This window comes from Embiotoca jacksoni, unplaced genomic scaffold (genome assembly GCF_022577435.1).
Source record: "Embiotoca jacksoni isolate LCO1_2020_lvr unplaced genomic scaffold, fEmbJac1.0.p SCAF_26, whole genome shotgun sequence".
In the NCBI taxonomy this organism is placed as follows: Eukaryota; Metazoa; Chordata; class Actinopteri; family Embiotocidae; genus Embiotoca; species Embiotoca jacksoni.
In genome coordinates this window covers 1,037,783-1,049,489 of record NW_027185377.1, presented here as the reverse complement: position 1 = coordinate 1,049,489, position 11,707 = coordinate 1,037,783, and the positions used below count along the sequence as shown (strand labels likewise).

Here is an 11,707-nt window from a genome sequence, read left to right as displayed (position 1 = left end):
ATCTTGTTTTTAAGTTTTTCTTGTATTTTTGTAATTTGAAAAGAATGAAAATATAATACGATGCATTTTGTGATGAAACACAAATGCAGCTTTGTTCAACTCAACCACACGTCCACACGACAGGATGAACTTTTCAAAAGATTAATTCAACATCTATGTTTCATAACTTTAAATGGTCAAAAAGTTTGAACATTTTGTGTGTTTTTAATATTGTAAAAAGTGAATCCAGAGATTCATGATGCACTCAGTCTGCTTTCAGAAGCACAGCTGGACTTGATTTCCCTTAATTCAGTCACAAACAGAAGTTCTCTGAAACGGATCAGGCGGTCCTGAGATCTCAAACTCAGACTAAATTTGACGGGATGAAACATTTCTTAAAGTTTCCCTATGAACTGGCAGCGTTCCCGTGTTTCTGACCTCGTGCAGGATGCAGCAGCGCCCACTGCCCACACGTCTGGACAGAACCGGGACGACGCACACACCGTCTTACTCTACAAATGTTTTTCCGTCACATAAATGTTGTGGAAAACCTGACTTCCTGTCTCGAACTCTGCCGTCCAGTCATCCAAGGACCAAAACAAAGAGCTGAGGAAATCAAAGCGGTCCCTGTGTCTCCTGACCTGCTCCGCAGATTCACACGTTAATGACTCGGCTATTATTTTGCTGAACAGGCGTCTCACCTCAAAAAATCCCATCGAGCCAAAAATCAAAACCAGATTTTCCTTTTAAGGAATGTTCACCAAAAGAATATGCTGCAAAAAAAAGGAATAAATAACTGAATTTGACAGCTTGTTTTGGAACATAAAAGCAGAGTAGGTGGAGGGAAGAAGCAGAGGAGTTAATATGAAGAGAGAAAACACCAGAGGACGTTTCATCTGAAAACAGAACGACACAGTTCTGAACAGGAGAAAAGAAAAAGAGACGGAAAGAAAGATGGAAGAAAAAATATGAGAAATGATGATGCTTCTAGCAAATTACTGAGAAACATTTCAAAGCCTTTCTTTATGCTCTAGTTTCTTTTCTCTTGGTTAAGATGCTTTAGTTTCTCGAGTTGACCTGATTGAGCCCGTTTCCTCTTCCACAACTACAACTTGAAGCCCGTTTGGAGATCAGATTGAAGGGAGGATAAAACAAGGAGTTTCTCCAACGCTCCTGCTGCTCACCGGCACGTCGATCTTGATCAGAGCGATGTCGGCCTTCTCGTCCACGTCCTTGATCTTGGCGTCGAACGTGGCTCCGCTCTTCAGCTCCACCTGGAGGACACACAAAAAAGGACATCATCCTGATCAGTGTCCTCAAAGTAGAAAAACATCTTATCGTGTAATTACCACTTCCTGTCTCGTAGTTACAAGAAACTACAAGATAACGTACAGTATGAGCACATTTTTACTGTATCCATGGTAACACAACACAGTAAACATAAACAGCAGTTCCATCGTCCCATTTCTCTCTAGTGTGGCAATGACGCATGTCCACCTTGTATATTACTTTGCCTCCTGGTCACATACACCTCAACACCAATAGGAAGAGAGCTGCCGTGTGATTGGTGGACAGGATGAACCAGGAACAGAGGAACACACACACACTGAACTCTCTGAGCCACAGCTGCTGCTAATCAGGTCATAATTACAGGAAAGGTCTCTAATGCCGTCACTGCCCCTGATAAGCTGCAGTTTAATTTGATAATGCTTGGTGCCGTATGAGAATCTAATCTGCAGCAATTATTACTGTCAAAGTGACTTAAATATTTTACATAAATTAGAAACATAAGAAGTCGAACATCAGCCGGTGTACTGAGATGTCGTGAATGTGTTTCCTGCTTTGCGTACCTTTACTCGGTGCTTATTGGCCACCACGTGGGCGTTGGTGACGATCAGGCCGTCCTCGGACACAACGAACCCGGAGCCACTGGCCACGGCCACCTCCCGCTTGGAAAATATCATCCTGAGCACAGACGGGAACAGATGAAGCCAACATGGCTGCAAAGTCATCAACACTGGCTGTTAAATAAAAATAAAATCCAATACTGCTTCTTCAGCACAACAAATACACGGCATGAAAACGTGTAATTAAAGTTAATGTCTTGACTTGAATGCCCGTTTTTAATTTGAATCCCATGAATCCCAGTAAAGGTCGTTTAATGAGTTTGTTTTTCTTACTTTCTGTACAGTTCAATATGAACCACAGCAGGAGCGATCTTCTCCACCACATCAGCGATGAAGTTGTACTTGAATCGAAGACTGTCGGGGTTCTGCTGACCTGAAGGACGGAAAACACACAAGGTCACTCACACACACACACACACACACACACACACACACACACACACACACACACACACACACACACACACACACACCGGTCAGAAGGATTTTTGCTCAGCAGCAGCTGAAGCAGACAGACGGAGGAGAAAGTTGTGGGTTTGTGTTGCCAGGTTGCCATAATTTGTAATTTGAAAGAGATTCGTCACTCGTCGTCCAATTATCGGACCTCATCTGAAGGCTGATGTGATGAACTGAGTCCAGATGTGGAGGGCAGTATGTGAGGTGTAGGTAGGAGAGCAGCTGCAGCCAGTCTGCTGCTCCCACTGATGCTTATAAAACAAAGGAAATGACTCAGAGCCACTAAAGACACCCACAGAGCGAAGTGAAGATGTTTCTGACCGGGTCACCTTACACCCTCCGTTTGGTTCGACTCCAGCGGTGCTGCAACATCTGCCACACGGACTAGTTATCAGACCCCCCCCCCCATTCTGTCCGTGTCAGAAACACGTGTTTTTTTAATCAAAGCAGCGTGCAGGACAAGACATTAAGACACTATTAAACAAAGCCACGTTTTGTTTACGACCCAAGCAGGAGCAGTCTGTGCTGATTCAAACGTGAATAACACGTATGGTGGGTGGCAAATTAATGTATTAAAAACAAGGTTGTAAATGTGCATTAGTTGTGCATGCCCAGCATTTAAAGAACTGACATACGACAGATTCAATCAAACAATAAAAGCAAAGATCACGTCGGCTGCGGCCGTTTAGTTGGACTCTAATCTTACGTTGTAGTTACAGAACCAAACAACAATCAAACGTTCCTGTTGGATTTTCAGATTAATAACTACCTGCGTGTGTCTCGTTTCACTTCCTACTCTTTGTATGATTGTTGGCCCCGCCCCCTGACTAGTTTCACCTGTCCCTCATTGTCCTTCCCTCACTGCTGTATTTAGTCTGTGTGCTCTTCCGAAAATTCTAATTCAAAATCACCAAATCTGAAGATACAGTTTTAATGGGACACTAAAGATGAAAAATTGCAATCTTACAAAAATCTAGTATCTAAATCTGTTAGACAAATGTATTGGAGTAAAAAGTTTAATATTTGACTCCAAGTCTGGTGGAATAGAAGTATTAAGTTTCATAAATTGACATTGTGAGACGCAAAAAAACGACAAGTATAAAGAGTGTCCTTGAACACACCACAGAGGACAGACTGGGAACTGTTGTCTGCTTCCAAGTTTACACCAAATAATGAGAAATTACTAAATGTCAGCTGATTTTAAGTTCTTTGAGTTGATTGAAACCAAAGGAAGGAACTCATACTTTGGAAAATAGAAAATTCTTTAAACTTTACAAATATTTTACTCCAACCTTTGGTGTGATCTATTCAATCTAAACTCCAGCTTTCATTTTTCATGCCTAAGAGCACAGTGAGGACGTGTCTCTGTTTGTCCTCAGCTCTCAGCTCTGCAGAATCCCAGCGTCCGGTTTCTCAGCTGATTCCTTCCACATACTTCAGATCTTATCTCGGTAGAATCCCCGAGCTCATTCTTCACTGCGATCGCCTCCACGTCTTGTCTCTTCTGTCCTGTGACCTCGCAAATGAAACTTCATTCTTTAAGAGTTAAAATAATAAATGTTTAGTTCTGTGCAAATGGAGCCTCGGTAGCGTTTTCACCCCACGGCGCTCTATAAAAGTAATTAAGCTGTGATTTTATGCAGTTACAGTTTTTACAATTGCTCCTCAGAAAGTCATATTTTTTATGAAACACAGATTTTACTGTTTAACGACTGACATGAAAGAAAAAGTTCAACGATCAGCTGAAAGGCTCGAAATCATAAGTTATAAAATCAGATGCTGCTGAAGCTGCTGCAAAACAGAACAATATTTCAAAATGTCACAAATATGTAGAAATAAAAAGAAGTCCCACATGGTTCAAGTATTTGCAGGAAACACTCACCAGAGCACCAAACGTGGATTAATCCACCAATGAAAATAGTCCTCCCCAAAAATGCAAACTCCTATTTGCAAGAAACAAACTTCACATATAACCGTTTACATCAGGGCTTTCCAACCGTTTTTTTTTTTTTTTTTTACATTTATGCACATAGCTGAGCTCCACAAAACCAACTGAACTTCTTTTACGTGAACAATAACAAATTGCTGGTCAGCAGCCCAGGATGGAGCCTGAGTTACTTGGCGGAGGTCGCGGGATAAACGTCACTCAACGGACGTAATGAGACGAAGAAGAAAGGCCCGACGGCTCGGTACCATTAGTCACGGACTTCCACCCAAGACGACGGTATCAGTCTTGGAGGCGACATTTTCCTCACCGTAACTTTTCCTTTAGTTTTTCCTTCACCCTAATCAAAGTTTTTTAGTCCTAACCACGTCGACTTCCGCATGGTTTTGTGTTGCTAAAGCATTGATACGTCTAACGAGGGAAAGGCGTGACATGGATACGCTTCCCTCTAGTGGACGGGTGGGTTTATTACACGCTTTGCTGTGAAACACCAGTAAAAGTGTTAAATGTGGGAACTTCAAAATCTTAGACGAGTTTCAGACCGAGCAGCAGTTCGTTGAGAGCGTTCACTTCATGTTCGCTTCAGCCTCTGACCATCTGGAGGACACTGATCTGTGTTTGTGTGTGTGTGTGTGTGTGTGTGTGTGTGTGTGTGTGTGTGTGTGTGTGTGTGTGTGTGTGTGTGTGTGTGTGTGTGTGTGTGTTCTTGGCTCGCTGAGTGTTTGGCTGCAGGATTAAGGGGTCTGCCAGCTGCTGCAGCTTTGAAGTGAACTGAATGAAGTCAGTCAGAGCTGGAACGGGCTGCAGGTGTCGGTAACACCAGCGAGTACAGTGAGGTCAGGAGGGGTCACGGCCACGCTGACTGCTCAGATGTCCTTAAACACACCAACAAGGAGAGTTTTCAAAACACGTTCTGCTGCAGTTTAACATCCAAATCCTATTGTATGTCTATCTAAAGCCTGATATATCTATTTTATCCCAAAACTTCAATGACATTGAAAGACACTGGCTGACATGTTCCTTCAGTACCATAAACACGCATTGTACTTACTTGGATTCATCCGCCAGAGAAACTAATCCCTGCAAAAATGCAAACTCCTATAAAAACTACAGTGATCCCTTTAAGAGTGAAGAAATGTTTTCGTGAACCATTTTTAAATATTTACATCTTCATTACGGACCATCAGGCTTCAAGAACAGTTTTCTGTTTTGGCACTTGCAAAGAAAAACAAGAGAATTACAGCATCCCATCAGTATTATTCTTTATAAAAATGATTAAAAAAAGCTAATTTGTTGTTCTCTGAGTAAGATTTGTCTCAGCAACATCATTAAATCCATCTAAACGACGATCAGCAGTGCTGGAACACGACTGCAATGTGTAGTTGCACCAAACTGCCTATTTATTTTGCATACGTTCTTGCTTTGAAGCACGCTGACTGCAGCTCCAACGTGCCATCAGATGATAGCTCTGTTTTCTAGGATATCATTTGGAGAAAAAAATTCCTGAGCTCCTGAAAGAGTTGAGTCACGGTGCGACCGTGTTTTGTTGACGCCGTATCCAAGCCTGTTAATCTCACAAACAGCCCGCATGTCTGCACAGGAAGCAGAAAAAAAGAAAAGAAAAACAGTAATAAAAAGGAAAAAAAACCATTTTGATCCCTTTGAATCTGGGTTAAATAACAGTTTGACCTAAATCTGTGTCTGTTTAGGAAGTTACACAATTGACCAACGACGTCCAAGACGATGAATCACCGCAGATTTAACGTGTTAGTGTGTCACTGACATCTTCCAGATTTTTCCCTCTTCAACCCAGAAAATCTGAACTTCCCTCTTGGTTGAATAGATTATAGATGGAGGGAGAGGAGACGAGGGGAGGAAGAGATGATGTGATCGGAGGGAAGAAGAGGAGGTGTAAAAAAAAGTAGAAGAAGAAGAAAGAGGAAGATGGAGAAAAGGTGGAGAGAAGAAGGAGACGTTGACCTCGCTGAACTCTGAATCAAACCGCCTCAGCAGGTCGGTGCGTTCACAGCTGGAGCTTCACAGGTTGTGTGTGTGTGTGTGTGTGTGTGTGTGTGTGTGTGTGTGTGTGTTCGCTGCTTAATGTGTTTTCCGGCCTCAGCCTCGCTCTCAGAGGAGTTTGTTTGTTTTTGCAACACATGGCAGGTCCTCAGGACATCCTGGACTCATTTCAAGATATTAAGACCTGTTAAGATCACATAATGTGTGTGTGTGAGATGGAGAGAAAGATAGACTGTTTAGAGAAGGAAAAACAACATTGGTTTTAGAGTCTGGTTCAGAGCGAGGTCCAGTTGGAAACCTGACGATACTACGTCCCGCCCACCGATAGCTGTAACCTGACTGCACCACAGGCCTGTCAATCAAACAGACACGTCCCCAAAAACAGGTCTTCTTGAATCTTTTTTTCTAATGAATGAGGGATTATTTTCAGATGGACCTCCAGAAAACTAATAAGAAGGAGTGACTTTAGCTAACAACACCGAGATAACTGATGGACACATTTTATTCACTTTGGATTTGATGAGAGAAGTTGAATGGGAGTCTATGGAGCCGGAGGCTTTTTGGAGCCGACCTCTAGTGGCACTCGCTGGTATTGCAGCTGAAGATACTTCTGGATCAGAACCATTTTACAGACCTGAAGCTATGAACTCTTTTATTTCCAGTTTATGGTTGTAAGATGTAGCTAGAAATGTTGTACTCTGATTTAAATCCAGCCATCAGTACACGTTAAACTGGGAACTGATGTAAGATACCAAATACATTCATGGTTTGTCCGGTTAAATAATCTAAAGATGCAACAGATGGAGGAGAGAGTTCAGTCTGTGTGTTGGCTGCTGCTGAGGTCACTCAAGTTCAGATCCAAACCGCGCGTGCGCGCGCGCACACACACACACACACACACACACACACACACACACAAACACAAACACAAACACACAACTCTCACCTTTCCCGCAGGCTCCCCTCTGGATGAAAATCACCGGCGGCTGCTGCAGCTTCAACGCCCGGTTACTGACGCGCTTCAGCTCGCAGACGTTCCGGTACGAGACGCCGTCGCTGCCGCACACCGGATCGGTGTTCGTGCACGCGCACAAGCCGGCCTTGCCCCTCTGCCTGACGGTGACGGACACCTCCACGCCGTCGGTCACCACGCACTCCATCCCCTCGGCGCACTCTCGGTCCCCGGCGCCGCCGCACTGCTCGCCGTCGCCGGACGCGCACACCGGACAGCAGTCGCAGCGGTCCAGCACGTCGCCGGCCAGGCAGTCCGCGGGGATCGGCGCGCACTGGGACTTGTCGCACTTCTCCGGGCAGCCGATGGCGAAGCGCTTGACTATCCGCGCCTCGGCCAGCAGACAGGAGGAGGCGAGCAGGGCCGTTACGCACAGGACGAGCTGGAGACGCATGATGGGGGACAGTCCGACAGAGACACCGGGACACAGTGAGAGCTGAGTGGAAGGCTGAACTCTGGGTTCAGAAAGTTTTAAAAAGTGTGAGCAGCGTGGAGGACAGGACACGTTACCGGCAGGACGGACTGATGCAGTGAGAACTCCGGCTGCCCCGGTTTATAAGAGCTGCAGCATAAACACAGCAGGTGATTGGTGGACCTCTGTGACGTCAGTCAGAGGGGAGGAGGGGGTGATGGAGGTGAGAAGATTAAAGTACGTGCAGAAAAGTAATTTACTAAAGTGTAAAAGATCTTTTTTTCACACTGAATTTTGAGTTATCAAATTCTCTTTTAATTCAGACTCATGAAAGTCAGACAGGAAAATATTCAACTTTCTCTTCACTACATTTATTTATTTATACAAATCAGATCATCAACTTATAAAACTATAAAGTAGTTTAACTTTTAATGCTTCTTGCAAAAGTAATCCAGTATCGCTGCACAAGGAGAATTTAGTTGTGTTACTTTAAGCATATCTCGCCGACACACTTTGAGTTTAAAATTTTGATTGTAGGACATTTAGTTGTTAAGTTTTAAGCGGTTGAACTACCAAAACACCCGAATCCTGCTTTTAATCTGACATTTAATTTTAAGAGGCTCCAAAGTTGGATAAAACATTACACACAGTCTACTGAACACATTCAGTTTGTTTATGAGCTTCTCTTTTCTTTGGACTGGACATCATCTTTATCTCCTCTGGAGTTTTTGAGGGATCTTATCATAATATAATAAGATATTTAATGCTGAAATAATGTTTTTTTGTTTTTTGAAGAAACCTTATTGAACGCGACGTCGTGTTCTTGAGACTGAACAGTTACGTCAAAAGGCGACAGACACTAAATCTACAAAAATGCCTGAGCTGTTATAATAACTGCTATTGTTTCTCCACCAACAGTAAAATTGAACATCTGCATGACGCTTCATCGCAGCGCAAACGTCCGTCTGACCGGTGATTTCCAGCTTGTTGTGTATAAAACGCTGAATTCAATCAGTCCATTCACGCAACCATCGATTTTTCCAACGAGAGACAGTTCAATAATGAGACTGAAAACAGTTTTAAAAGCTTCAGTGGGAGAAGTTAAACTGTATTCATCAGGTTTTATGTTTAATAATCATAAAAGTTCATTGGACTCAGTTTTTGCATCATTTGCATCCTTTAAACAATAAATATCAGCTTTATTTCCTTTAAGCCTGATGTTCACGGATCTTTAAATCACTGCTCAGCGTCTGTCTGATAATCAAAGAGTCGTCTCTCACTCGTTACATCACAGCTGGGACGATGTTTCCCAAACAATCAATTGTTCTGAACGCCGGACGCTCGATGACGACCGACTCTACGACATCGTGTGTGACGTCACAGGATTATTATGTCATTATTTGACTTCTAGTAAACTAATGGACCCTTGGACGCTGTGCAGGCAGCGGTATCGGAGAAGGTCATTTGTCACTTGTCTCAGCACAGCACACGCAGTGTGTTGCAGTGAGCCGCTCGGCCTCCGGAGGTCGCTAGCGAGGCTTTGAGTCGGGCTTTATAAACGCCCTGTCAGATGATTCCAGACTCGCCGAGCCCTCGGGGCCGCTCGGCTGCAGTCCGTCAGTCCCAGAAAGAAGACGTGATGCGGAGGTGATTTTCATCCATCTTTCTGTCTCTCTGTTTGTGTGTGTTGCTGTTGCCACCCTCGTCGCCATGGAGACGCACTCGAGGGGATCTGCGTCGATGATGTCAGGACTCGGCAGCTAAAAAGAAGGAAGATTTATGTTCACCGCTGTGTTTCAGGGACCATGGGAGGTTTTAATGTTCCTTGAAGGAGATCCAGACGTATGCGAGGGGATTCAAACGGCCCGTTTGGTTCTATGGATTCTATTTGGGTTCTAGTGACCCTTGAAGAGGTTACGCAAGCTTCTAGAGACATTTAAGGGACCTTTAAAACAACAAGACTCCTCGATAATCCCCAGGCCCATGGGTCCTTAAAGGTCTACCACGTATCTGTACAGGACTTAGAGGGTCTGAGTGATCTTTTAAGGGTCATGGGAATTCAATGAGCTCTATGGATCCTTAAAAAAGCCTCCAATGATACTTGAATGTCACTCAATGATCTTTAAAAGGACTGAAGGTTCCTTGAGGTGTTACTAATGGCCTGTTTTTATCCAGGAGTCTTTGAATAGGTTTAAGTGGTCTTTGAAAGGTTCACAGATCCTTGATGGGGTTCCACCGATATTTGAAAGGAGGCCATTCTTCATTGGGAATCATTTCCAGTTGTTGCATCCTCCTGGGCGTAGACCTCGGGTTAATTATGAAGCTATTGGAGCAGCCTTCAACCAATCGGTAATGACCACTATATGTGCTAGAACTCAAGCCACTGCTGGAACTTGGTTATGACTTCATCATCATCTTAATCTCTGATCTGTAGCTGATTGGATCGCACTTCAGGCTGGCGAAGCAACGTTATTCCAAACTTGAATCACTTTGGTGGGACTTTGAAGAGGCACTATTTGTCACCAAGTCGACCTTCAGGTCTTCAAAGAGTTTTGTGGATTGTTTTGATGCTCGAGGAACTCCAGTGGTCCTTTAATATGTTCAAAAGATCATAATAAACTTCCAAAAACTTCCATGTGAAGGTTTTTGAAGGCATTCAAGGGGTCTTCGTAAATCCTTGAAGGGATCTCCAGCAACATAAGAAACAATTTAACAGCCACTGTTCCCAAGACTGTATATGGTCTGATGTTGTTAAATCATGATTTAGCTCTGTTATATAATAATAAATGCTCTGGGGGAACAAGCATAATGTTATTTGTCTCCTCACACACTGACTGTTTAATTTCCTGCTGGATGATACTGCAGCGTAATCAAGAACATTTCATGGAAATAGTTTCGCTGAACGAAGCAAAAACTGTTCTGTTTAATTAAATTATCTGCATTTCTGAACAACTTGGAATTCATGTTTTTTTTTTTTTTTACCCTGATGGCCCTGATTTTCCATGTTATTAGTTCCAGTAAATTTTATTTCCTTGTGTTTAAAGTCACATGAAACAGTATTGAAGTCTTTAAGAATAAAAAGTTTCGCTTGTTTTCAGTTTTGGAAGTTAAAATTCCTTTTTTTTTTAACCATTTCTTGTCCATAAAGTTGAGATTGAAAGTTTGTCGTCAACTTTGGAAACATGATTTTAAAATATTTATGGTGAGTCATGCGTGTCCAGTGAGTCAGAATTAACATTAAACAGATAACATGTTGATCCGGCCTCGGTGAGTCCAGCCTCTCGGACAGCTCATCACTCCTGTTTATGATGTGAAGACCTCTGGACGCCGTTCAAACACTCGGCTCGGCTGTTCCCAGAAACAGAGTGTGTGTGTGTGTGTGTGTGTGTGTGTGTGTGTGTGTGTGTGTGTGTGAAATATAAATTCTAATTCCACTCAAGTTGAGTCAGTCAGCAATAATGCTTTGATTTATACGTGTGTGTACGAGTCGGAGAAAGCGAGCGTGAAAAATATAAAAGCGGGAAGAACAAAGTTGGAGCTGGCGCGTGTTAGCATGCAGCTGTCAGGCCGGCAGCGCTCATGTTCATGTCTGAGTGGTTTGTTTCGGAGATGACTCAGGCCTCCTCCCATCCGTCCAAACAGTCCGGTGACGTCCCCGAGTCGGAGCAGCGCTCGGTTTTTCCCGCCGCATCGTTTTTGTGGTTTCACTTATTGGCCGCGAGCGATCGCAAACACGTCGGATCTTCGACGCTGAAGGAGACAAACGATGAACAGAATCCAAACGATGACTCCAGAACAACACGTCCTGCTTTTTCTCCTACTGGCAGTTTGGGCTTTTTCTTAAAGCCTCAGCTGGCAGCGCCGGTCGGTTCCTGTGAACAAACACGTGGTTCCTCTGAAGTCTATTAGCAGGGGCCCATTTAAGTGTTGCACTCAGAGCCAGCTCATCCCTCGCTCACATTTGTCTTCCTGGTGTC

The 11,707-nt window shown here is 43.6% G+C and overlaps 1 protein-coding gene across 1 annotated transcript in view; it reads right to left on the bottom strand.

Annotated features, from left to right (window-relative positions):
- The window catches only part of htra1b (HtrA serine peptidase 1b), a 16,190-nt gene extending 8,141 nt beyond the window's left edge, over nucleotides 1-8,049 (bottom strand). The window contains exons 1-4 of the mRNA XM_069159930.1: nucleotides 7,253-8,049; nucleotides 2,160-2,259; nucleotides 1,830-1,944; nucleotides 1,164-1,253 (exon numbers count right to left, since the gene is read on the bottom strand). Of these exons, the coding sequence (XP_069016031.1) occupies nucleotides 1,164-1,253; nucleotides 1,830-1,944; nucleotides 2,160-2,259; nucleotides 7,253-7,712 (765 nt within the window). The 5' untranslated portion in view covers nucleotides 7,713-8,049. The remainder of the gene's footprint in view (nucleotides 1-1,163; nucleotides 1,254-1,829; nucleotides 1,945-2,159; nucleotides 2,260-7,252) is intronic.
- Between the last annotated feature and the right edge of the window lie 3,658 nt (nucleotides 8,050-11,707).